The sequence below is a fragment of the Malaclemys terrapin genome, chromosome 23 (genome assembly GCF_027887155.1).
Source record: "Malaclemys terrapin pileata isolate rMalTer1 chromosome 23, rMalTer1.hap1, whole genome shotgun sequence".
NCBI classification, from domain to species: Eukaryota; Metazoa; Chordata; order Testudines; family Emydidae; genus Malaclemys; species Malaclemys terrapin.
The window spans coordinates 17,821,020-17,846,888 of record NC_071527.1 but is presented as its reverse complement, the minus strand read 5'-3'; the positions used below and the strand labels follow the sequence as shown (position 1 = coordinate 17,846,888).

Below are 25,869 nucleotides of genomic sequence, written 5' to 3'. Positions count from 1 at the left end.
TCCCAGGTCGGTGTCATGTTCAGATTTTATAACTATTCTCTCCATTCCATTATCCGAGTCATTAATGAAAATACCGAATGGCACCTGTTTCAGGACAGACCCCTGCAGGACCCTAGTAGATACGTTCCCCCGTTTTGACATCGAACTCTTGATAATTACTGAGGATGGTCTTCAAACCCGTTTTGCACCTATTTTACAGTAATTTCATCTAGACCACATTTCCTTAGCTTTCTTATGAGAATGTTACTTGGGACTTTCAAAAGCCTGCCTGAAATCATCTCCTAAGCAGAAGAAGCTGCAGACGACCTCTGTGCTTCACAGCTTCTGCTGGTTTCCTATTTCCTATTAGATCCTTGACAAGGTTCTGATGTTGATCTACAGTGACCTTAATGAGTCAGACCTCCTCCATCACAAAGCCTTCTCAATAGCGAGATGTCAGGGTGAGTCAGCGCTTGCCACTTTTGGGTGAGCTTCATGACTTGCCTCTTTCTCAGACTGTCACTCAAATGATCGGAGCAGTAGAAAATCCAGATAGAGCAGAACCCTACAGCCAACAGCTCATCTAAAGATTTGGACGGAGTCTTGGCTGTCCGATCTGGACAGATCTTACTGGAATTTGTCATCGGTGTGTAGTGCCTAAAACCTCAGTGATGGGCTCTTCAGACATGCCAGTTGAGGTCCATCTGTTCGGACTAGCATGATGGACACTAGTAGGAAGCAAGCCTGAGACACAAACCCTTGTATTAGAGGCTTAACTTTGTATATTCACTAATGTTTTATCCAGTCGGATTTTAAAGTCCCAAGTGTTGGAGCTCCCACCCCTCCCTTTGGAGAGGCTCTTCCACAGCCAGATCTCCAAGCCAAGATGCTGTCCCAGACGTTTCCCCATTATTCCTAGTTGGGCAAGCTTTCATGCCTGCTTCACAGTGCCCTGGGTTAACCTTTGGCCGTTTCGGCTAATGTTCTCCTTAGGAATGACCTGAAAAGCCTTTTCCTGGGTAATGCAGCTGCCTTGACAGTGCAGTGCTAGAGGAACTGCGGAGAACCTAAAACCACATCTCAGCTTGTCTGCGTGCCAGGCAGGTGAAGAAACCACCTATCAACCGGCTGCAAAGATTTTCTGCGTGCTGGCATCTCCTGAAAGTGAGATCAAGGAGAAGAGAATGGGACTCAAATGCTGCATCACGCCTCCAGTTTTTGGCGGGTTGCAGTTGCATTTGGAAAGAGAAATAAAACGTCCTCGGCCAGTGTGGTGTTAGTCTGCGTGATGGAAGGCAGCCGTTCCTCAGAGCTACAAAAAGGGAACGCTACAGAATTTGCCCCATTGCATATTATTTTCACTGACTCAAAGAAGGTAGAGATGGAAAAGCCCTTGTATTCTCTACCCCATTTCCCAGCCAGTGTATTTCTCTCTTTGCTTTGTTTGTCTAGTGTTTAAAGTCCCCAAGTGAGGCATGCCCCCTGCCTAGGGACACAAGTGGGCAGCCTGTTTGATGTTGGCCAGACACAAGCAGATGAAGGTTTCTGCTGCCCAGGGAGCCAAAGAGGTCATTTTGATTTAGTCACGGTTCTGTGCGGGAGTTAGTCCAGATAAATAGCGAACATGCCGAATGGAAATTGACTGTACTTGTGAGTACTGTTCCGAATGACACTCTGGCTCGGGCTGTACTGGTGAGTATTGTTACCCAAAGCCAATACAGTTTCACTTACACTCTGGACTAGCGCCGGCTGCCCAGCTCGGGCGGTTCTCTGGACCAGCGCCAGCCCCGATCTGCTCTGCTCCCCAGCGGCCAACAGAACTTGGCATTCCTCTGACTGCGAGGTGGTCATTAACCAGGACTTCTTTTGTATCCTCCCTTTGCAGCGGCTGGTGGTGCAGAGTACTTCCCAGGCTAGCAAAGGAAGCCAAGTCTCGGTGGCCGTGCACAGTGTTCAGCAGCAGGTCCATTCTCCACCGGAGGTGGGTGGTGGGATGTTGGTTCCTCCCTAGCCTGGGGAAAGCATGACCAGGCCCCCAGACAGCCACAAAGCGGGAAGATTTGTTTGCATTGCTCTCTGTCGCTCATTATTTACCCCACCCCCTCAGTTCACCACCAGCATCCTTGTCTCATCGCTGCAGCATTTCACCTTCACAGCAAGACATCAGCCTCTTCCTGGGGAAAGATTCAGCCACCCCACTGGCAAGTGTTTAGCTCTGGGTTTATGTTTTGGCCCCAGATCTGGCCCAGAGTTTGACACCAGGGTTTCGTTTGGCCCCAGATCCTGTCCAGACCTCAAGCCGGAGCAGGGGCATGTTCAAGGGATATTTGTTTGATGGTTTAGTGATCCCCATTGCGCCCTGAGTAACTGGCAGGTCTGGAAAGCTGCTCTCCATGGTCACTCACAGTCGCACGGCATTGATCATTCGGGCTGAAGTGTTCGTTTACACGGGAGGGGGCTCAGTGCAGGGGGAACCGTCCTCTGTTTGACAGCTCTGGCTAGATGAGCTAACGGCCCCTAGGGATCTAGACTGATCTCGGTTTTGACACAGGAAGGGGATTGGTGCGGGGTGCAAGAGGCACAGAGGGAGGGGATCAAGCCACCATAATTTGTGTGTGTCCTTGGCATAGACTCACCATCCTGGAGCACCTCCTCGTGGCAAGATCTGGCATTGCAGCTCCTCCGGCGGTCAGGGGTCTGTGCAGTGACTTGGCCCTCTGGCTAGCTCACGCTGAACGCCCCAGCCCTTCTGGGGCAACCAAGGCCCAGCTCAAAGGAATGAAAACTTCCCCCTTCCCAGGCTCCACCCCCCCAGAGTCTTTGTCGCTCTGTGACAGGACTGCCCCCTGGGCCTTCTCCTGCCCAGCTGCTGAGTCTCAGATTTCTTCCCTCAGGCCGGTTTACGAATCTCTGGCTGCCCTCTCCCTTCAGGAATGGCCCCAGAGCACAAGCTGCTCCCTTCAGATCCCTTTGTAGTTCCGTTCCCAGAGAGCAGAAATCCCCAACTTCCTGTCTCCTGGGTCTCCTCCTGTTGGCCCTGCAGTCCTTCCTTTATAGGGCCCACCCGGCCTGCTTCTCCCCATTGCCCTCCAGATGTCCCAGAAGAGGCTAATTGGGCTGTCAGGCGTCCTGTAACCCTGTCACTGCCAGCGTGGGGTATACACAATCCTCATAACCTAAACCATGACATTGGCCCAGATCTTCCAAACAGTGCAGGCACTTCACCCCCATTGAAATCAGTCGGAGTGCGGCTCCTACATAGCTTTGAGGGTCTGGGCCATTGTCATGCTCCCCGTCTGACCCTGCGCTGTGTGGAGCTGTCCGGTTGAACTCAGTGGGACCCTTGTGGGGAATGAGGGCTGCAGGGTCAGACCCTCGGGCTCTGCTTTGGGCACATTTTAGTGCAGGCCAGAATGTCGTAATGACATGTATAAATGATTCATTGTAGAGCTGTTTAATAAATGTAAGTACCTTCCCCTGCTGTATTTGCACAACTCCCCTCCCACCCCCAGCCTTGGGGGGGTTTGTGACCAGAAAGGGCAGCTGACAAAACAGAGTCTGCTTTCACTCGTCGTGCTGAGCGAAATAATGAAAGTAAAGTAGGACTCCTGGTGTCTGTTCTCAGCCCTGGAAGGGGAGTGGGGTGCAGTGATCAGAGCAGGGGGTGGGGAGCCAGGACTCCTGGGTTCTGGTCTCAGCCCTGGAAGGGGAGTGGGGTGCAGTGATCAGAGCAGGGGGTGGGGAGCCAGGACTCCTGGGTTCTGGTCTGAGCCCTGGGAGGGAGTGGGGTGTAGCGGAGCAGGGAATGAGGTATATTTCTATTCTGTACAGTTTCTACCATAGCTCTAACCCCTCAGCCCCTTGCGCTCTCATTGGCTGCTGACCAGCAGCTGTAACTGACACCTTCACCCCATTCACTCCCCTAAGGGGCTGGCCCCAAGGGTGGTTAGGAGCTGAAGGATGTTTGAGGATCTGGGCTCTGCTCCCTAGCGGCTCTGACTAGCCCTGTTCTCCTCCTGCTAATGCAGAGTCCAGTGAAATCAGAGGGTCGCCCTTAATTTTTTGGGGCGGGGGTAGGGAGGGATCAAGATGTTTCTTATTCTGCTTCTGCTCCTGGCTTCAGTCTAAAGTAATTCATTAGTGAGGGACTTTGGTCCAGATCCTCCCAGGTCTTTAGGTGCCTAACGCCCATTGATTCCGTGGGAATTAGGCTCCTAAGCACCTTGGAGGAGCGGGGACTGTTAGGGTTCTTCACTGACCTTGTGCATGAGTCAAGTGACGTCGCTTCCACCAGGATCCTATTTTACATCAGGGCCAAACCTAGGGCTCCCTGGAAGGCCCCAGATATGTCAAGGACTCTGAGTCCCGGCAAATGAAAGGTTGGTCCTGGAATCTTTTATGAAGAGGCAAAATGTTATGAAATTCTTCCCAGTGTTAATAACTCTGAGAAGGACCTTTGGCAGTACGTGATCTTTTAGCTTGGCAATGTCTCTTTTCCCCATCGTGGTTTTTACACACCGTAGATGTGCAGGAAACTTGGAAGGAAGAGCTTGCTAACAGAACTGGCAAGGGGTGAGCTCCCCCCATGAAGGGAATGATTGGATGGTGTCACATGATGGAAGCATGTGACTCAGACCCAGTCCTGCTGGCCTGGGACACATGAAGGGAGCAGGAGTTCAGGCCAGGAGCAGGGAGGCTGTGGTACAGTTGTGCTAAAGGAGGCAAAGACCTACTTTGGAAACCACAGTTGGGAGCGAATTATCGAGTGTGAACTGAGCACTTGGCACTGCAGGACACTAGAATAGCTAACTCGGGCCCAGCCAAAGGAGTGCTGCCTAGTGGATAGCGCTCTGGACTGGACTCAAGAGACATGGGTTCTGTTCCCAGCTCTGTCACTGGCCTGCTGGGTGACCTTGGGCAAGTCACGTCATCGCTCTGTGCCTCAGTTTCCCCCACCAGTAAAATAGGGACATGCTATTCACCTCCTTTATAAAGTGCTTTGAAATCTACTGATGTAAAGCACTAGATAAGAGCTAGGAATTATTATTATTACTTTTTAAAGCTAGGCAAAAATCAGGCAAGAACGCTCTTGGCCATGCAGAGGACGACAATAATATAGAAAGGAAACACTCTTGGTTACACATTCTGAATTAACTTGTGGAACTCTCTGCCACTGGATGTTATTGGGATCAAGAATGTAACTGGATTCACAAAAGGGTGGGGCATTTACATGAATAACAGGAACAATTACATTAGATTGAATAACGAATGGCAAAGCGGTTAGGAGCAAACCCTGCCTGAGAGGTGGTAGCAAGAAACTTCCTCTCTGAAGCAGCTGTGACTGGTTGCTATGGAAGTTGGGATAGTGGATCCAGTCTAGCAATTCCTATATTCCTCACATTGTCTCCCCAGAGGTCAGGGGGAGGGGGGAAGGGTGACATTACAGTACTGTGCTCTTGTCTACCCACTTCCTGTGTTGCTGTCACTTCCTGTTGTTCCTGTCTTAACCTGCATGCTTCTCATCTGTTCCACAAAGCACCATCCAGATCTGGCAGCTAGCGAAGTCACCCCTCAGAACAGCACACGGCTGTGGGTGGTGGGCTTGGCAGAGCCAGGAGCTCCCAGGAGGGATCTGAAACAGGAAGGAGGGGGTATGTGTTACGGAAACACAATCTGTGTTACTCCTTCCCACTAAGCAGCTGATAAAACACGTCCTCCTTGTTTTTCCAGCACTCCCCTGTCCAGAGCAACAGCTCCACCGCCAAACCAGGACAAGTGCAGCAGCTTCAGGTGCATGGAGTCCAGCAAGTGCCCGTCTCGCAAGAGGTGCTGTATGGTTGCAGATCCCAAAGTAACCCCCCGGGGGGTCACCTGAGCCCTCTCTGGTGGGGAAAGAAAAGCCACCCCACCTGGGGCTGATGGTAGTAAATGCTCTCACGAGCTTGGCTTTGGAGCTCCATTGGGTGTGATCGTGGATCGCGGATCTGAGAAAAGTGTCCCCACCACAACAGCTACCAAATACAATTTTAGTATCTTCCCCCCAATAGCGACTCACAGCTGTTGATGTTTCAAAGAGGCAGCAGCTCAGACCGTCTCTGCTACTTAGAAACAAACATGAACCTTGCAAAGTTTTGTTATTGCTGGGCAGATACAGTCCGGGCAACATCAGAGTGATGTGGCCACTCACTGGCCCCAGCCTGGGTGCCCGAGCCCTGCCCTGTGGGGCGAGAGGGGGAGTTCAATCTCCGGGCTCTGTTCCATCCTTGGCTGCCCTCACTTCTAGCGGCACCTGTTTGAGTTAGATGAGGACACCTGGGGGTATAATTGGTGGTGACTTGAAAAGTGATCAATAGAAATACTTTCTCCCACAACACGGAATCAGACTGTGGAACTCCCTGCCACAGGAAGTCATTGAGGCTAAGAACTTAACGAGATTCAAAAAGGGACTGGCCACTGCGATGGATAACAGGAATACCCAGGATTGTTATAATTAATGATAACCATTTTGGAAGAGATGTTACATTTCCTGCCTCAGGGTTTAAGTCAATCTCTGCCTATTAGGGCCTGTCTACACTGCAGACGGGAGGTGTGATTGCAGCATGTGTAGACAAACCCAAGCGAGCGAGATCAAAATAACAGTAGCAGTGAAGCCACAGCACCACTGGCAATGGCCATTTGAACATGTAGCCAGGGTCCTGGGGAGGCGGAACTAGCCCACGTCACTGCCCATCCTGCCACAGCTTCGCTGCTAGTGGTACCTTAGCTAGCCTGAGCACGTCTCACACGCTCCAACCCCACCCCTCCTGACTGCAGTGCAGACAGACTCTTAGAGACCAGACTGAGAGATAATGTGGAGCAGATTGTCCAACATCTGCTTCTGGAGGGTTCTTATGCCTCCCTCGGACACATCTGGTGCTGGCCTCTCTCTCAGGCAGGACGCTGGGCTGCTTGGCTCCAGCCTGGCCATTCCTGTAGCCTAGCTCACTCCACCCAGGAGCCACCAAGCAGCCGTCCGATAGGAGCAGCTGTTGGTTACTACCAGCTTGGGCTGGGCTATAAGTGACCCAGTGAGCGAGTGCCATCAAAGCCAAGACGGCCTTTCTGGGTCTGTCCATTGCCTTGCGCTAACAGACCCCTTTGTTGGTAGCCTTAGCACTGAGGCCGAGGAGAATAGCCAGAGAAATGGAGCTCCCCTCTCACCCCCGAGATCGCTCTGATGCAGGGCAGTGTGCGTGCTTCACGGCACGTGCCCTGCCTGATTGTGATCTCGGAGTAACCAGCCTTGGACTCTCTGGGGCCATCAGGTGGTACCTTTCACCAGCATGGCCCTCACTCGGGGAGGTTGTTGATGGCCTGTTTGTTTGCCTCCACAGCGCTCAGTCGTGCAGACCACCCCCCAGGCCCCGAAATCGGGCACAGTACAACAGCTGACGGTGCAAGGACTCCAGCAGGTTCACGTCACTCAAGAGGTAGAGCTTTCCAGTCACGTAGCGAGCCGCCTGGGGGCTGTGCCCTTCGGCTAGTTCTGAGGCAGACATCCTCTGCCCTCGGCCGTGGCGCTCCTCAGCTAGACCGACAGTCGTCTCTTTGCAGAGTAGCTGATCCCAGCCTGGGCAGAGAATTCAAGGTCAGAAGGGACCATTAGATCATCTGGGCTGACCTCCCCTGGAGGAACATCTCACCACATCAATCCCTGGCCACTGCAGGGGCACCTCGCTCCCTCCTGTTCTCTGCCGCTGGCACGCGCTCTCCGAGGGCTGAACCGCCCGGTCTGACCAAAGTCACTGGGCTCAATAGGGGGGTAGCTGAGTGGCCTGTGACGACTGGATGATGTCATAGAAATAACCCAGGCCAGGGAATTTCAACCAGTTACCCCGGTACTGAGCGCACTTCCTTGTTCACTGGCCACACTTTCCGAGAGGGAAGAGACCTGATAGGTCCACTCCAAGCCATTCCCTTGGCAGACCATGCCCCATTGGTCCCTGTTCATCCAGGCCGTTTTCCATTCTCTGAGCAAGGGAGCTTCCAGTCTGTGCTTGGGGTTGACCTTTCATCCCAGCCCTTGTATTGGGGGGTAGACCCAGGGAGGGTGCGAAGGGACAGAGTTGGCATAAGAACCAGTGGGGACAAACTGGCCAGGAATAGATTGAGGCTGGCTATGAGAAGCAGGTTTCTGCCCCTCACAGGAGGGAGGGTCTGGGACAGCCTCCAACAGGAGCAGTGGGGACAACAAACTGACTCCTCTGAAGATGGAGTTTGTTCAGGGTGTGAATGGGATGAGGTGACAGGGGGGCCTGTGACAGCAGGGGGCTGGACATGATGACTGGTCCCTGCCAGTCCTGTGTTCCCATTACCCTTCACATCCCCTAAAGAGTTGCTCTTCCCCCCCATGTTTGTCCCCACCCCATAGACCTGGCGCTGGGACGAAGGAAGCTCTGGAAACGCTGAAATCCCGCACCCAGGCTTTGGTGCCACACATTTGGTTTTGAGCTGCCCTAGGGCCAAATCCAGCTCCCGGAATTTTACTTAGATTCCTGCCTCTGTATAGCCAGCATGGACTAACTGATCTCATTTGCCCTCCTGCGGGGGGAACCTGCTCGCAACGCTGCACAGAGCCGGTGCTGCAAAAGTTAACAGTCTGATCTTCAAACTACAGGGTCGTAAGATGGCAAACTCCTCAAACCCATCTTTGGCTTGCAGCCATCTTGTGGGCTTCTCCTTCCTCCCCCCACCCTCCCCCAAGTAATCAGTATGTGGTCTTGGGGTTAGAGCTGGGGACTGTGATTTGGGACAGCTGGGTTCTGTTCCCAGCTCACCCACTGGGTCAATTTAACCAAGGCCCTGATTCTCACAGGTATTTAGGTTCCTAACTTCCACTGAAATCTATGGGAATGAGGTGCCTCAGTACCTTTGAGAATACAGGCCCAAGTCACATCACCTCCAGTGCCTCTCTTTTCCCATCTGTATAATGGGAATAATTCTCCTTCCCTGCTGTTATTCAGCATGGGAGACACCATGTAAATGCAGAGTACAGTTGTGGTGTATTAAGTAGCGACTGGGTTTAACTCTGAGCAGGAGCTTCCCCCATGAGCAGGGAAGCAGTGGAACAGCTCACGGTCGCAATGCCAGCTCTGATTTCCTCAGTGTTTCTGTTTATTGTTTAGAGCGCAGGCAGTGAGTTCCCTGGTCCGGCTAGGAACAGTGAGCAGCAGCAGCCGCGGGCAGTGCAGCATCCTCTCTCCTTAGAGTGTAGTAGCGGGACGCATCCGCTGGCCAGCTGCTGTCTAGCCAGCCAAGAGCACAGGCTCCACTATCTCCACTCGCTAGAATCCACTTCGGAGCAGTGGGTGGAACTGGTCCGAATGCTTCCTCAGCACCTCCTCCTCCCGCAGCAAAAGGTGGTGATTGAGCAGCTGCCGTTCCTCTCCTCTCATCACGCCAGTCCCGACCAGAGAGTCAAGATTCAGAGAGTCCCTCAGGTGCTAGTGTTTGGGACAGCAGCTACAGCTCTTAAAGTAGGTCCTGGAGAGGTTCCCCAGGGAGATCCAAGAATGGTTGCCTCTGCCCTCCCTGCTCCTTCCAGAGAGCAGAGCTGGAACCACCCAGCAGCCCCAGCCACGGACTACTTCCTTCTGCTGAAGCCAGTAGCATTGCACCGGGCATCCCCGCTTTGCCTTCGTTCCTTACCCACCTAGGCCAGTCCCTGCCACGGGCACTGAAATTCTTGGACCTCTTGAAAGCAGATATTTGGTTTGTGTCTCGGATTTGAGTGAAATAGGAGCCCAGGAGCCGAGTTTTGGGGGAGGGAGGGAGGTGCCTGGATTCCATCCACAGAGACAAGGCTGGGACATGGGAGAACTGGCACCAATTCGTTCCCGTTCACAAACAATTCTGCTTCAGTGCAGCAGATTTCACTGTAAAATACGAGTGAGTTAGAATACTGAGCTCTTCCCTTCAGAAACCCACGGGCAGGGCTACTTCTGGCCATTGTAGGTCCCATTGCATTAAACCCAATGTCCTGCCAAACGCCAGGACAGACAGTTCACATTCTGCTTCCCTGAAATCCTCCTTGTCATTTCAGTTGGATGCAGGATTCCTTTTCGCTTCCTACCATAAACTCTCATTCAGGGTTGCTAGGCAGCTGTCAGACAGCTGCTGCACCCCACCCCAGAGGGTGGGTGGTGGGTATAAAATGACTGGGGATCCCTTGGTGATGGACGGGGTTGGAACAGTTTCAGAAATTGTAATAGTCTGAGTAGTAACGTCGCAGGATTTATAAAGTAAGGCGATTGCGTTGGCCAGTGTCGCTGGAAACCTGTAAGAGTGTGTGTGTGTGTGTGTGCGCGCGCGTGTGCATGTGTGTGTGTGTGTGTGTGAGGAGGGAAACAGTGACAAGATACAAGCAGGAGCTTCCGAAAATAGGAGCTTTGAACAGCTGACACAGATCGTTATCTAGCAGGAGCCCCAGCTTCCTGGAGGAAACATTCATTGCCCGTTAGAGAGACTGTGGGGGCTGCTGGGTAGATCAGGGGCCTGGGTGACAGGATTCCTGGGTCCGATCACTGACTCGCGGTGTAACAATTAGTATTTATTATTCGTATGACCATAGCGCCTAGGGTCAGGTCCCCACTGTTCGGAGCACCGTACAGTATTTATTAGGTGTATTATGGTAATGCCCTGGAGCCCCAGTCATGGACCAGGCCCCCAGTGCGCTGGGCACTGTACAAACACAGACCAAAAAAAGAGACAGTCCCTGCCCCAAAGAGCTTCCAGTCTACGTGTAATTTCCCCTCCAAGTCAGTATTTAATCACTATCACCCCTCTGTGCCTCAGTTTCCCCAGGGGGCAAGGGGCGGGAATACTGGCCCACCGTTGCTGGGGTTGTGATGCTCAGTGGGTGCAGAGGGCCTTGAGCCCCTCAGAGGAAGCATGTGAGAGCCGGGCAGGGGGACAGTCGTACCGAAGGACTCGGGCTGTTATGAATTTCTCTCCCCTGCCTCGTTCAGGTGCAGCAGCTGCAGCAGGTGCCCGTCCAGCATGTCTATCCCAACCAGGTGCAGTACGTGGAAGGGGGCGACGCCAGTTACACAGCGAGCACCATGTAAGTGACCCACGCCAAGCCACTGCAGCCCGGCTCATGGCGCGAGAGAGGCGAGCACCCTGTTCACTGCCCCCGTTTCCCAGGGATCTTCGGTGCCGGCCTCCCAAGATGTCAGCGGGGGCAGTTAAAGGGCAGCGGCCTCCCGGCTTTGTTCTTTCCAGGCCAGGCTCCGGCTCTCTCAGCTCTCACAGAGCCAGACTCCAAGGAACAGCTAGGCCTTGCAGCCCCGCGCCCGCCTTGACTAACTGCACCCAGTGGGGCTGTAGGCAGGCAGCAGGCATTGCCCTGCCATGACTTGTCCTGCCCTGTGAAAGCAGCCGGGCGGCCGCTCTGCTCCTGTTTACACTGATTCCCTTGTGAATCTGAGCCAGAAACAGTGGAAGAGGCGGCAGCTGGGGGCATACAACGGAGGGGCCCATTCTTGGCTCCAGGCTACCTCTCTCCCTGCAGCCGACTGGCTCTGGTTCCCCCTCCACACTCAGCCAACTGCCACCGGCATTCCTCTGCCCCCCAGCTGCCAGGTGTTCACCAAACCATCCTTTCACCAGCCACTCCAACGGCCCAGGCAACCCCCACCCTCTCCATCACTCACTTCCCCCAACACATACACCTCCTCTTCCCCATAGCTACCCAGGAACCTCCGTCACCACCTACCTCCCGCCACCTGCTTCTGGCCAACAGACTCCCCCCTCCTCTTTCCACTCTCTCTTGCTCCCACTGATCTAGGGGGAGGAGGGGTCAGCTTGAACCTCCCCATCTTTTCCTGGTCCTTGAGGGCTGTGGGGTGGAGAGAGAGAGAGAGAATCAGAGATGCAAACTTGGCAGCTAGAGTGCTGCAGGAAGTGGTGTCAACGTGGCACTAACAAGCGCTTGTCCACTGCTTTGCTGGATGAGTTCTGTGTCTCAGTTTCCCCATCTGTAAAATGGGGTTAACTATACTGCCCTCCTTTGTAAAGCACTTTGAGATCCAGGTATGGAAACCACTGTATTATTATCATCATCTTTCTGGTGAAATGAAGAACTGAGGCCCTGGGCATATTAACCCTATCACCCCGGCCAAATTCCAGCCTGGATAATTGTTCTGCCTTGCTAAATTTACCCTGCACTTTGTTGGATACAAGATTTCTCTTCATTTCCTGCCGTAGACCGTTGTGGTGATAATCAGGTGCTGTGTTCCACCCCAGCGGTGGCTGCATTTCATTGGCGGATGAAAGGGGCTATATAAATGTGAAATGTCTGTTTGCACAGCGGCAGCGGCACCTGCTCCACAGCTCGGCTAAACCTCCCTCTTGTTTCAGACGTTCCAGCACTTACCCGTACACAGAGACCCCCCTCTATACACAGAACACAGGAGCTAATTACTATGAATCGCAAGCCACCCCGGCGCAGGTCACCACTCCTGCAACCTCCCAGACCGTGGCCAGCACTGGATCCGTCCCTATGTACGTCTCCGGAGGGCAGATCATAGCCAATCCGAGCGGAGGAGGCGGCGGAGGCGGCGGAGGAGGTGGTGGTGGCGGAACGGGAACCTATGTGATTCAGGGAGGATACATGTTAGGAAGCTCCAGTCAGTCTTACTCCCACACCACACGTGCCTCTCCAGCAACCGTAAGTCGCCAAGACATCCATGGGGCTGCTTCCCCTTTTCAGGCCACATAACTGGAACCCCCCCTTTGGAATACATTCATCCTTCTCAGCTGTTTGCAAACGCGGAACCAGGCCTAAAGAATCGGAAGGCAGGGCCTGGCCGCGTGGGAATGGAGGTCAACATGTATGGGCTAGACAATGGCCCTGGCGTGCCTTTCCGCCGGGTTTAGCTCGGATCCATCCCAACTCACTAGCTCTGTGCTATGTCCCAGAATGCAATTCTGCTAGTGGCTTCCCCACACACCCCTGCCCCACAGGGGCTGTTTAGTTACATCGTGGCACAGTTTTGCAAAGACTTTTTTAAAAATATTCTGATTTTATAAAATAAAACTTCATAAAAGCATAAAACCAAACCAGGACTTACCTATACGCCTAGAGGGCTGTGACTGAGGGAGAGCATGGGCTAGTGGTTAGAATCGGGACTGGGAGTCAGGGCTCCTGGGTTCTGTTGCCCCTGTGGAAGGAAATCCAGTGGATAAGGGAACCAGGAGTCCTCTGTTCTGCCTCAGTTTCCCCTCCCACCCACAGTCTGTTTAGATGGTAAGATTGTCCCTGCCTTGAAGAGTTTAGTCTTACCCGAGACACTGTAAACAAGGATCCAAGCTGAACCGAGGCCTTTTGGCATTACTGTGGTAACAAGGAACGATAAACGTTTAAGGTCGGTGTAATGGTGCTGACTTGCCCGGCGAGGGATTGGGAAGTTTAATGAACTGCTGTTTGTAAAGAGCTTTGAGATCTTCGAATGAGACACGCTGTTGCTGGGCAAAGTGTAGGTAGGGTTATTGCTGGCTGGGAATTGTTCATCGGTGACAGCTCTGGAGTTTGAGAGGTATCATTAATATTTATTAGGTATATTACGGTAGCATATAGGGGCCCCAGTCGGGCTCCGGATCCCATTGTGCTGGACACCGTACAAACACAGAACAAAAAGATGGCCCCTGTCCAAAGATCTTCCCGTCTAAGAGCTCTGGGAAGGACAGGTTGTACATGCGCCTTACCTCAGCTATTTGGAGCATCTGATATATTGACTCAAAGCACTTAGATTTTTTTTAAATCCTGTTTGCGTGTTTAAAGCAACAGAGCCAGATTTTGATGCAAATCGCACAAGTGTAAATCTGGAATAACGCCACTGGAGGCGGATCTTGGATACTAGTGTAAAACCAGAGTAGGTCCTTCGGTGTAAAAGTGAGGTTACACTGGCTTCACACTGGTTTAACAGAGAATCCAACCCACAGTGTCTTCTTTACATAGTTCTGGGTCAAATCCTGCACTCCTGACTCCAGTGGACTTGCTGTGGTATAGCTTATAGCAGAACTTGGCTTGGTTCGTTACTGTACTTCCATTATATCAAATATTTGCAGTCAGTTGCGCATCGTAACAGGACATCCACATTTGGGCTCTTAATTTGGACACTGTCGTCTTAAATCTGGCAACGAATACTTTGTATAAATCAGTTCTGACCGAACCCAAGACCAGCAGAAATCCAGTGGAAACATTTAAAGCAACAAAACAAATAAACCACAGCATTTACTGCTCAAATATTGCAGCCTTGTGCTAGCATAGGAGAGCCAGAAAGTGAAACTGACTAGAAACAACTATGAAACTGACTAGTCTGTCTTCACTATCCAAGCCCACATCAGTTCAGAACCCTGAACTAGTGCAAAGAGGGAAAAGTTAATTAGATTTTTAAAATACTTTTGATATTCATCGTGTCAGTTTTAATCCTTTCAAAGGGAGTCAAAAAAGGGTCAGTTTTAACCTTCCAGGGCTGGAGGATGGTCTTGTCATTAAGACGCCTTGTTGGGAGTCAAGATTCTGAGGTTCTAGTCCCAACTCTGCCCCGACATGCTGTGTGTGACTTTGGACAAGTCTGGAAATGGGGCTCACAACAGCAACCTGTGTCAGAGGTGGGCGAGCAGGGGTCTGGATTGTAAAACTTAGGGCCTGCAAAGTACTTTGGAATTCTTGGGTGGAAGGGGCTGGAGAAGTGTATAATACTTCTCACAATTAACACCCGGTTCTTACCTAGCAATTGTCACCATAGAGCTCAAGGCGCTTTACAAAAGAAAGTCAGTATCATTATTCACATTTTACAGATGGGGAAACTGAGGCACAGAGCAGCAGGGACTTGCCCAAGATCACCCAGCAGGCCAGTGGCAAATGTGTATGTTCAGCTAAAGGGTAGAACCCTGGTCTCCTGAGTCCCAATCTAGTACTCTATCCACTAGGCCAAACTGCCTCTCGTGGGGCCTGTTAGTACCCTAGGACCCAGTCCTACAAACACTGACTACCAGGTATAATGCTTATAAGACAGTGGAATGTCTCCTGGTAGCGAGTATGTGCAAAACGCATCCCCCAGGCAGGGGGAGTGGTTGCTTTAATAGTAAATTTGACTTGTGCCCCTTTAAATCCACGTGTAGGCACCTAAAATGGCCATTTATGTTCAGCCCAAGCCCACAGGGACTGGCTTAGGGAGTGGCAGGGGTTGAAAACTGGGCCAATGCTGGTAATGCTGACGAGGGTGACGGTGACACCTGTATTGGGGCAGTGAAGGAGACAGCGGGGTCACTGTGGGAGATGTGAGGGGCGAGGTCTGTGCCAGCGGGGGTCTGGGGGACACAGTCGTGGCCCTGAAGAAGCCCGCTAACCGCTGCTGGGTTTCTTTGAAGGTCCAGTGGCTGCTGGATAACTACGAGACGGCCGAGGGCGTGAGCCTGCCGCGTAGCACTCTCTACTGCCATTACCTGCTGCACTGCCAGGAGCAGAAACTGGAGCCAGTAAACGCAGCGTCTTTTGGCAAGCTGATCCGATCCGTGTTCATGGGACTCCGCACCCGCAGGCTTGGCACACGGTAAAGGCATCTCCAGTGGCTGGGCGTATTAACTCTTTACAATCCACCATGCCCTGGGTAACATTCCCCGGTAGCAAGAAGGGAACTTCAGGCTCCAGACCTGCAAGGTGCTGGTGGCCTCCTCACCCACTGAGATCCGGGCAAACAGAGGGTGCTCAGCAAAACCACAGGATTAGGCCTGTCATGCTGAAGGTCTGTGCTGGCCCCTAGTATAGGGCTGCTGCTTTGTTTCCCATTCATCTGTGGGTGCGCTGCCACCAGCCCCAGCCGGGCTCCTACACCTGCTAAGAGCTGCAGAAAACTGCTTTGCATGGGAACTGGAAATACAGACGCCTGATTCCCATTCTCCTGGCATCCCACGCAGAGCTGAAGGGCCGGATTCTGATCTCTGCAATGCTGGCATGAATCCAGAGCAAACTCCACTGGAGCTGATGGGATTGGGCTGGGGTAAGGGAAAGCAGAATCTGGCAATGCAGAATCATGTTTCCTCCTCGATACCAGACACTTGACGGTGGGGTTGTGTTTCCCCGGAGCTCTTATCTATCCTGATTTCCTTTCAGAGGGAACTCCAAGTACCACTACTACGGCCTCCGCATCAAAGCCAACTCGCCACTGCTGCGCCTGATGGAGGATCAGCAGCACCTGGCCATGAGGCAGCAACCCTTCTCCCAGAAGCAAAGGTAGGAGGCAGCGCGGCGTAGAGCCGCGTGGGTACCCACGTATGCTCCTGCGCACCCAGCCGGAGCAATCCCGTCTGGATCCACCATCAGTCACTGGTGACTACAGACACAGAGGGCCACTGCTCTTGTCTGAAGTGCCTGGATGGGAAATCCCCTGCGACACCCTTCCACGCCCATGTGACCTCAGGGCGCAACCACTCATACAACGACCCTCCCAGGGGCCACATTTCCCGGCCTGGTTCGCAGGCCTGCAACTCTGTCGGCACCTGACCTTTGGCTCCTCTGCCTTTCAGACTCAAGCCCATTCAGAAGATGGAGGGGATGACCAACGGGGCGGCGGTGGGCCAGCAGCCGGGCTCTGGGCTGTCTGACATCAGTGCTCAAGTGCAGCAGTATCAGCAGTTCCTGGGTAAGACCTGGTGGTAGAGCACGTTTAGCAACGTGGCACCTTGAGGCTGGGACAGGAATGAACTGAGTCGATGGAAGGCAAGAGAGCGCAGTTTCCTATCTCGCGCTTTATGTGGGGGAGGGAGGTGGGAATGGTCAGCGCTTAGAGGTTGAAGCTCATGATACAATCGTATCAGACTCGGTGGGGTCCTCCCAATGGATCCACTACATTGCCAGCGGGGCACTTACCAGCCCACCCTCATGACTTAGAGATCAGTTCTGTTCACGTCCTAAATTTCAACCCAGGGGACTGAGGGGAACACAGAATTCCAGGGCATGAGGAACAGCAGAGGGGCCTTTCGCCTCTAGCTTGCCAGATCAAATCCAGGACCGGCCAGCAGTGGTCAAATCATTGCTATCCGGTGAGTGCGTGAAATGTGCTCGTGGGTCTCAGCCTATTCATTTGTGTCTCCATCCCAGACGTCACCACCGCTGCTTTCACTGATTGACGTGTGGTTGGTAGCGTCAGCAAAGAGGCCAGGGACTGAATGGGCCACAGAGTCCAAACTTCTCTCTCAGCCCAGGGAAGCTGGAGATACCGAGCTAAACCCTGGTGGCCGTACCTAGGCCAAGACCCATTAAAACCAATGGATGTTAAGCTTAGTAAGGCCCTCGGGCCCTCAAAGGCAGTCGTGTTGTTGCTCTCTCCTCACGTTGGCTTGATTTCATCTCCCTCCCCATAGATGCGTCACGGACCCTCTCCGAGTTCTCTGAGATAGACCTACAAGGGAAACCTCTGCCTGATGGCATCGGGGCAGAGGATGTGAAGGCCTTCCAGCTGCTCTACCGAGAGCATTGTGAGGTATGGGGCCACCTGCAGAAGGGGGCAATCTCCCCTGGGAAGCACTGGCAACAGGACATGGACCTTCTCGCCTCATGGCGACTGGTTTAAATCCAGCACAGGCTGGTAGGGACAGACCTTGTTCCCACTGGGTGGCCTGTATGTAGGACTGGATGAAATTTTCCCATCAAATTTGTTTTTCAATGGAAAATTGAAGGAGAAGTGTCTACTTTGTGTAGAAAACTAAGCACCCAAAAAAAACCAATCTGTTTTTAATTTGGCTATGCCACTGCAGTGCCTCATGGGAGTTGTACCTCAGTTACCTCATGTTCTCATTCTCCTCTGTGGGCTGTGCTACCATTTTATACAACAGGGGGGAGGGATAGCTCAGTGGTTTGAGCATTGGCCTGCTAAACCCAGGGTTGTGAGGGGGCCACTTGGGGATCTGGGGCAAAATCAGTACTTGGTCTTGCTAGTGAAGGCAGGGGCCTGGACTCAATGACCTTTCAGGGTCCCTTCCAGTTCTAGGAGATGGGATATCTCCATTAATTTATTTTATTTTTATATTTATAATTTGTTTCCCGTGATGCACCTTTGTCTCCTTTCCAGAGAGGAGATGGTGCATATTGCATTTCTCTGGCCATGGTGCATCATGGGACATGTAGTCTAGTTGGGGAGCCTGGCTCATAAGGGAGATAAGGCAACTGTTCTCCTCTATGGGCTGGACTTGCCAATATTTCCCATGGTGCACCACCTCCTCCAAAAGGTGACTCTGTAATACATCATGGGAGATGTAGCCCAACACAAGAGCCCAGCCTATAGAGGACAACAGGAACATGAAGGTACTGAACTACAGCTCCCACAAGGTCCTTCAGCAGCATTTCCATATCAAAACTTCTAGGTTTTTGGTCAAAATATTTTAATTTTCGTGGGGGGGGGAGAAATCTAAATTTTCCACTAAAAATGTAGACTTTTTTTTTTTTTTTTTGCTTTCATTGGTGCTTCTGCACTACCTTGCCTCAGTTTCCCCTCCTGGACCCCTGAATAGCTCACCCAGTCCATGTCCTTTTAAAACATTCCCCTTCTGGAGCAGGATCCAGTTTATTTAGGCCATACAGACATTGGTCTTCCAGGCCCAACCCCAGATCAGAGTTTCTGTCCTTGAATCAGGAGTCGTCGTCCCCCACCCCCTCTCCTTCCCAGAGCTGTGTTCTGGTCCAACAGTCCCGTCGTTCCCTGCAGGAACCAGTCTCCTTCCCTGTCACACTCACCTGCAGCTGTTTCCTCAGAGAAGCTGCAGCTTCCCAAGAAGCTTAGTCTGTTTAGCTTAACAAAGGGGTGACCTGATCACAGTCTGTGAGTACCTCCCTGGGGAACAGAGGTTGGCTTATAGAGGGCTCGTCAATCTAGGAGCCCAAGGTCTAACCCGATCCAATGGCTGGAGGTTGATGCTAGACAAATGCAGAATGGGAATAAGATGCACACGTAACCGCTGGAACGACTTACCCAGGGCTGTGGTGAATTCTCTGCTGTTGACAAGTTTTAAACCAAGCGGGGATGTTTATCTAACAGATCTGCTCTGGGAATTTTCTTCAGGGAAGTTCTCTGGCCTGAGTTACGCCGGTGGTCAGACCTGATGATCACAGTGGTCCCTTTAGGTCTCGGAATCCATTGAATCTTCTGCCTAGCTGGAGTTCTAAGATCTAAGTACATCCCTAGGTCTGGCCTGAGTTAGTCACATGATCTTCCGGTCACATGACCAAAATCATTCTCCCACCTGGGAAGGTGAGCTGATCTGTCACAGGCCTCCCCATGACATCCTCCTTCAGGGAGATAGTGGTACCGTTCTGCCCCTTTAAAATTCCTCCAGCCCTGCGTGGTGACTTCCCCTGAGCTCCTGTCCAAATCTAGCTGTTCCTGTCCAGCAGCACCAGGGGATTTTAAAGCGCCAGGGCTGTGTTAATACAGATGGATCATTGAATGCCCCATTGGCCAGTTCAGTGTGAGGTTCCCACTGGTCTTCTTCATCTCAGGCCCCCCCCATGCAGCTGCTCCTCCTGGGGCGTGCTCTGAAGGGAACATCTTAGGAGGACCAGGGCAGAAGACTGGGGACAAGGGGCCACTCACCTCATAGCTACTGACCCATGGCCTACATCAGTGCTGACCCACCGCTCCTTCTCTTCAGGCCATTGTAGACGTGATGATAAACCTGCAGTTCACTCTGGTGGAGACCTTATGGAAGACCTTCTGGAGGTACAACTTGAACCAGCCCAGTGAAGCCACCCCCATAGCAGTGTGAGTACCCGCGAACCGTACCTCTCTTCCCTGCCATGGCAGCGGGGGCTGGAGCGAGCTGGCCCTTGCTGGGGCACTGCCCCAGCCCCTCTGCAGTGGGTGGCCCTCGGTCTTCGCAGAATTAAAGATTCAGTTCAGGAAAAAGTTGGTTTAATGGTGTATGTGGCGGGGTGGGGGTGGGGGGAAGACTGCCTGAGTCTGCAGCTAGTACCTGGGAGGTGTGAACCACCCCATTCAGCACCCCTGGAGATAGCTGATGACTGTTTATCATCATCGCATTAACTCCTTCCCTGCTGAGCATTTCGGCAAAAACAGCCTGCTAATGCGGGTGAGCCAGCGCTGTGGCAGGGCAGGGGCAGGGGCAGGGGCAGGGGCAGCTCATTGCAGTCAAGAGATGCTGGGGTGGGGAAGGAGACAGAGAAGCCACTCAGACCCTCTCCATAACCCAAGACTGCCTCCCCAAGCACTCTGCTCCCAACTGCTAAATGTTCCTGCTTCCCCGAGTGCAGCCGAGTGTTGTCCGAAATAATTCCTAGCTCGTGCGTAGCGCCTTTCGTTGGTAGATCTCAAAGCTCTTTTCAAGGGACGATGGTATCATTCACCCCCTGTAACAGATGGGGAAACTGAGGGACGGGGGCAGTGACTTGCCCAAGGGCATTTAGCAGGCCAATGGCAAAGCCAGGAATAGAACCCAGGACACCTGAATCCCAGTCCAGTGCTCTAACCACTAGGCCAACAGAGCTGCTCCATAGAGTTTCTAGACTGCTGTGCAACCTAGCAGGCCTGACTGTAGAACCTAGTTCTAGCATAGTCTGAAGCACACGGGGCCTCGGCGGTAGTGTTTCTGGGGTGAACTGATATGTGGCTCTTATATGCACTAACTGGGGCAAACGTGTCTGTCTAGTCACGATGAAGCAGAGAAGCGTCTCCCAAAGAACTGCCTGGTGATACTGTCCAAATACGAACCTGTCCTGAAATGGACAAAGGACTGTGACAACATGCTGTACCAGGGGCTGGTGGAGATCCTCATCCCCGACGTTCTCCGGCCCATTCCCAGTAAGTGCAGGGCTGAGTTAGAGCTGCCTAGCCTGGCTCCTTGCGCTGACTCCACAGGGCTGGAGGCTTGGACACTGGTTCCACGGTCACCAACTAGAGTTGTGATGGTACCTCCACAACACAGCTGATCTTGCCCCCTCCTACGTAGGACAGCTTCCCACCTGTAGATCTCAAAGCACTGTACAAAGGACATCAGTATCGTTAGCGCCATTGATCAGATGGGGAAACTGAGGCACAGAGCAGGGTGGCAACTTGCCCAAGGTCACCCGTAGGCCAGTAGCAGAGCCAGGAATTGAACCCTGGTCTCCCAAGGCCTGGCCTAGGCCTATGCTCTATCCTCTAAGCCACACTGCCTCACCTGGGCAGGTTTTGTGCTCCAGGCCTAGCTGCTGTCCCCTAGGGTTAGATTTCGAAGCCATCAGTCCAGTGCCACGCCAGGGAATGGGCTCCTCCCCCTAGTCCTGAGCTGGCCAATCCGTGGCTGTGCGAGGGTCTCACTGCCCCTCCCTATCCCAGGTGCCTTGACGCAAGCGATCCGAAATTTCGCCAAGAGTTTGGAAAGCTGGTTAACCAACGCAATGATGAATATTCCTGAAGAGATGGTCCGAGTGAAGGTGAGATGCGCAAGGGGCGTAGGGGGGAGTGGCCTGGGACCCAGACCTCGGCAGTGTGTCTCCTGAGCAGCGCCAGTCTCTGATCTCTGGCAGTGCCAGGCTCTTGTCTCTCTGATCCTTGCACTGCATTGTCACGTGGTCCGTGGCTCTGCGCCCCTTGGGCAGTGCTGGGCAGTGATTTCCGGCTCTAGGTCGGCGTCAGATCCAGCTCTCAGTGCCCAACCGTAGGGCACGGTGCCTGTCCTGTAGGCCGTGTGTGTGGAACCTGCCCGCTCTCTGGGGGTTTGACCCCTGTCTGTTCCGCAGGTGGCAGCAGCAAGTGCCTTTGCCCAGACTCTGCGGCGATACACCTCCCTGAACCACCTCGCCCAGGCTGCCCGGGCCGTATTACAGAATACGGCCCAGATCAACCAGATGCTGAGCGACCTCAATCGGGTGGACTTTGCAAACGTCCAGGTAACAGAATCCCTCCTCCCCTGGCCAATTGCACGATGAGCCATTTTTTGGGGCTTGCCTGTCTGCCCCAGCGCTATGCAGGCAAGAACCCCCTGGGCTGGGTCAGAGCTGCCGACCCACCTGCCAGCGTAGCTCAGAGGGAGCTGAGTGAAGTGAGCTGGGCCATCGGCTTCTCTCGTCCTCTGCAGTGGGTACAGCTGGTAGGTGATTCCCAGGAGACTGGCCCAGACTCTCTGTGCCCATGAAGTCTGGAGTCCTGCTGAGTGCCCTGGGGGACTGAACAGTAACACAACAGCCAACCCAGAACCCGTTGGCACCAGCCTCTTATCCCAATGCCGTGGTAACAGGAGCAGCACAGTCTAGTGGTTAGAGCAGGGGACTGGGGTTTAGGTCCTCTGAATTCTAGGCCCAGCTCCATCCCGGGGCCTGGGGCCTGTCACCTCTCTGCACCCTCTGGAGAATGCGGATAAAGCAGGTTGTGAATCCGAATGATCTAGACTCAAATTCTCTAAAGCTGCCTCTGCTGCCGGATGTTTAATGTGAGACACCGCCAGCCTGCTGGTTAGAGGTGCCACGCACCAGCCATTCCCATGGGCGTGGGGGGGCCTGAGGTGCCCGGGGCACCCCCGACAGAGGCTGGCTCCTTCCGTCCCTCCCTGGGCGCCACCATCCCAGTGGGTCTGCTAAGCTGAGGCCAGGGACTCCCCCAGCTCCCGAGGGTTCTGCCCATTGGCAAGTGGGACATTCCTGGGGACTCTGAATTCCCCGCGTTCCAGGCAAATGGAGCTGGCCCCTCGGGGGGTCACAGTGTGGACGGGGCTGAGCTCATGGGATGCGACTCCTCCAGTGCCCGGCCCTGGCCCTGGCCCTCGGCCGCCTGGCTCCCCTCTCTGAAGGTGCCGGTGTCTCTGTGGTTCCCCCGCCCACAGGAGCAGGCCTCGTGGGTGTGCCGCTGTGAGGACCGCGTGGTGCAGCGCCTGGAGCAGGATTTCAAGCTGACCCTGCAGCAACAGAACTCCCTGGAGCAGTGGGCGGTGTGGCTGGACGGGGTGGTCACCCAGGTCCTCAAGCCCCACCAGGGCAGCTCCAGCTTCCCCAAGGCCGCCAAGCTTTTCCTCCTCAAGTGGTCCTTCTACAGGTACGTTCCTGCCCTCCCCCGCTCCCAGTCTGGGACTGGATGACTGACCCAGAGGGAGGGGTAACCCCAGAGCCGGGCTCTCTTTCCACAGCTCCATGGTAATCCGGGATCTGACCCTGAGGAGCGCCGCCAGCTTCGGCTCCTTTCATCTCATCCGGCTCCTCTACGACGAGTACATGTACTATCTGATAGAGCACCGAGTGGCCCAGGCCAAGGGAGAGACCCCCATCGCTGTCATGGGAGAGGTGGGTGCTGCTCCGTCAACGCTTCACAGGGAGATCTCAGAGCAGAGGACTCAGTAATCCAGCAGACAAGGCAGAACCAGACCCCATGGCTGGGAGCCAAAGCTGGGGCAAATTTTTAACCGGGAGGGGAATTAACCATTGGACCAGCTGCCCTGCACCGGGTGGATTGTCCAGCACTTGCCCTCTTTCAGTCGACACGGGCCGTCTTTCGGAAACATCACTGTTCAGCAGGATCCCGGGGCAGGAGTGTGGTCCCAGAGGTCAGAATGGTTCTTTCTGGACGTCAGATCAATTCATCCATCTCCCCAAAACCCAGCTTAAAAAGGGGAAACTGCCATGACTCAGTGCTGGGTTCCTGCTCCAGGATTTATGGGGCTGGATCATGACATGAACTCGACATGAGAAAGGGCTGGAGAATTTCATCCTGGCTGGGAACGCTGCTGGCAGTGCAGGTGCAGGGAGGGCTAAGGCGACTGCAAACATCTGGGCTCAGGAAGGAAGTTCCGCCCCTCCCCTGTAGAGCATTAGGTCAGCTGCACTGTGGGGTGGCGGGGGCCTTCCTCTGAGGCACCTGTATCACCCTGCCTTGCCGTACTAAGGACTAGGTGGGCCAAATCAAGTGCAGCTGAGAGGGGGACACCAGCCGAGATGGGCCGACCCAGTGCAGTGGGGAGGCGGGGTTACCAGCCGAGATAGGCCGTTGCTCTGAGCCGGTGCAGCGGGGAGGCGGGGTTACCAGCCGAGATGGGCCGATCGAGTGCTGCGGGGTTACCAGCCGAGATGGGCTGTTGCTCCGAGCCGGTGCAGCGGGTGGGGCTGATGCCCTGGACTAGACGATCCCATACAGGAAATGTGTTTCTCTGAAGTCCTGCCACCCCCTTGTCAGAGGGGAAGGCGGAGGTGCCCATTGCGATGGGGGAGAGGGAGAGGGGGAGCGGATGCTGGTCTCCCCAACCCACCTGCTATCGTCCTGCCTCCATGGTGGGAAGACGGGGTGGGGAGGGGTTGTGCCTGCGGGGCTGGGGGCTCTGAGCACTCATCCTCGTTTGTCTTTCCAGTTTGCTAACCTGACGAGCTCCTTGAATTCTCTGGACGCAGACAAAGGTAACTGCCCACCTGCCGCGTCTCTCCGAATGGGGCCATTGCCTTTAAGCTGCCAAGAGCCGCAGTTCCCGGGGGTCCAGCTTCTCGGTCCAGCAGCAGACGCCACCAGGGCCCTGAACAAAAAAATTCAACCCCCCCCGCCCCCCCATATCAAGTCCCCTCCAGTCGGGCCGCAAAGGGGCTTCAGAGGAGACACGGGCCCCAGCTCCCCCATCACGCTAATCTGCCGCAGGCCACACCTGTGGGACAATGGAATATTAGAAGGGACCGTCCTGATTGGTCAGGACCGGGAGAGGGGGTGTGGCCATGCGGGGCGGGGCCAGAGAAATCCAGGGTTTCGGGCACAGACCGTGCAGCCCCCGGAATCTCAGCACCCTCCCTCTCTCGTTCCTGCTCTCTTTGACTCAGATGAGGAGGAGGAGGAAGAGGAGGAGAGCGACGACGAGATGCAGCAGGAGATTTCCCTCAACTCCAATGACTCCAGCAGCCTGACAGCCGAGTCCCTGGAGCCCCCCTCCAAGCTCTCACGGACGGACTCCAGGGGGATCTTTGTGCAAGCCCTGCCTTCCAGCTAGAGGCCAGAGAGACGCCTGCGTGGGCCTGGAGTCAGAACCGCCCAGCCAGAGCCGAGTCCTGTGTCCAGTTCCTCCCGGCTGCTGCCTAGTGATAAAGATGAGCTGTTCCCTGTCTCCAAGTGGTATGCAAAGCGCTTTCATTTCCGCCCCCCTCCCCAGCACTGGTGCTTTGTGGGCAGCGGAAGGCTTGTGCAGTGAGTGCCCCGTTATGGGGGAGGCGAAGCAAGATGCCATTTAACACCACTACGCCCCTCGCCCCCGCTCCGACCCCACGGGCCGGGTGGTTCCTGCAGGGCTGCTTTCCTGCCATGTGGGGGACAGCTCCCTCCCCAGCCAGGCACAGGGCTGCTAGCCTCCAGTTTCGCTGCTTTTTACTGTCCCGAGATGCAGCTCCTGCCCTTGCCCAGGTCTGGCAGAGAGCATCAGGGGACTTCTGAACAGGAGGCAAGTACCTGTCTCCACCCCCCGCTGGCCGCAGGCTCCCCTCACCTGCCAGCCCCTCCTAGCTGTCAGAGCCGCGGTCCAGCGGGACGATTCACTTGGACTCTCACCCAGGCAGCGATTGGACCAACTCCCCTGTCTACACGGGAGCCAGTCCCTTTTGAACCACCCCCATGAGAAGGCACCAAGCCAAGCACAGAGTCCTCCTGCCGGCAAACTAATGCACAGCCAGTCTGGCTCCCAGCCGGCCCGCTCCCAGCTTCCCCCCGCCAGGACGGTACGGCAAGCCAGTGCCAATGGGCGGGCCGTGGCTCAGCGAGAGCAGGTGTAGCGTCCTTTAGAGGCTTTTCCTGGGGCCAGCAGGGATGAGAGCTGCACAATCAAAGGGACGTGTCCCCTCGTTTTTAGTGGCTAAGGGACTCGTGCAGGGGAGCCCCCAGCGGGGCTTGTGGGGGCTGG

At 54.3% G+C, this 25,869-nt stretch overlaps 1 protein-coding gene across 3 annotated transcripts in view; it reads left to right on the top strand.

Annotated features, from left to right (window-relative positions):
- Positions 1-25,083, top strand: part of RFX1 (regulatory factor X1) — a 46,388-nt gene extending 21,305 nt beyond the window's left edge. The window contains exons 5-22 of one of the 3 annotated variants that reach the window (XM_054012892.1): positions 1,865-1,960; positions 5,710-5,805; positions 7,353-7,448; positions 9,372-9,494; positions 10,986-11,080; positions 12,379-12,688; positions 15,397-15,578; positions 16,139-16,258; positions 16,552-16,667; positions 17,389-17,507; positions 19,672-19,781; positions 20,686-20,837; positions 21,354-21,451; positions 21,758-21,907; positions 22,837-23,045; positions 23,137-23,290; positions 24,349-24,394; positions 24,803-25,083. In XM_054012892.1, coding sequence (XP_053868867.1) covers positions 1,865-1,960; positions 5,710-5,805; positions 7,353-7,448; positions 9,372-9,494; positions 10,986-11,080; positions 12,379-12,688; positions 15,397-15,578; positions 16,139-16,258; positions 16,552-16,667; positions 17,389-17,507; positions 19,672-19,781; positions 20,686-20,837; positions 21,354-21,451; positions 21,758-21,907; positions 22,837-23,045; positions 23,137-23,290; positions 24,349-24,394; positions 24,803-24,969 — 2,439 coding nt within the window. In that variant the 3' untranslated portion in view covers positions 24,970-25,083. The remainder of the gene's footprint in view (positions 1-1,864; positions 1,961-5,709; positions 5,806-7,352; positions 7,449-9,371; positions 9,495-10,985; positions 11,081-12,378; positions 12,689-15,396; positions 15,579-16,138; positions 16,259-16,551; positions 16,668-17,388; positions 17,508-19,671; positions 19,782-20,685; positions 20,838-21,353; positions 21,452-21,757; positions 21,908-22,836; positions 23,046-23,136; positions 23,291-24,348; positions 24,395-24,802) is intronic. The other 2 variants (XM_054012890.1, XM_054012891.1) reach the window with 2 other exon arrangements.
- The last annotated feature ends 786 nt before the right edge of the window (positions 25,084-25,869 follow it).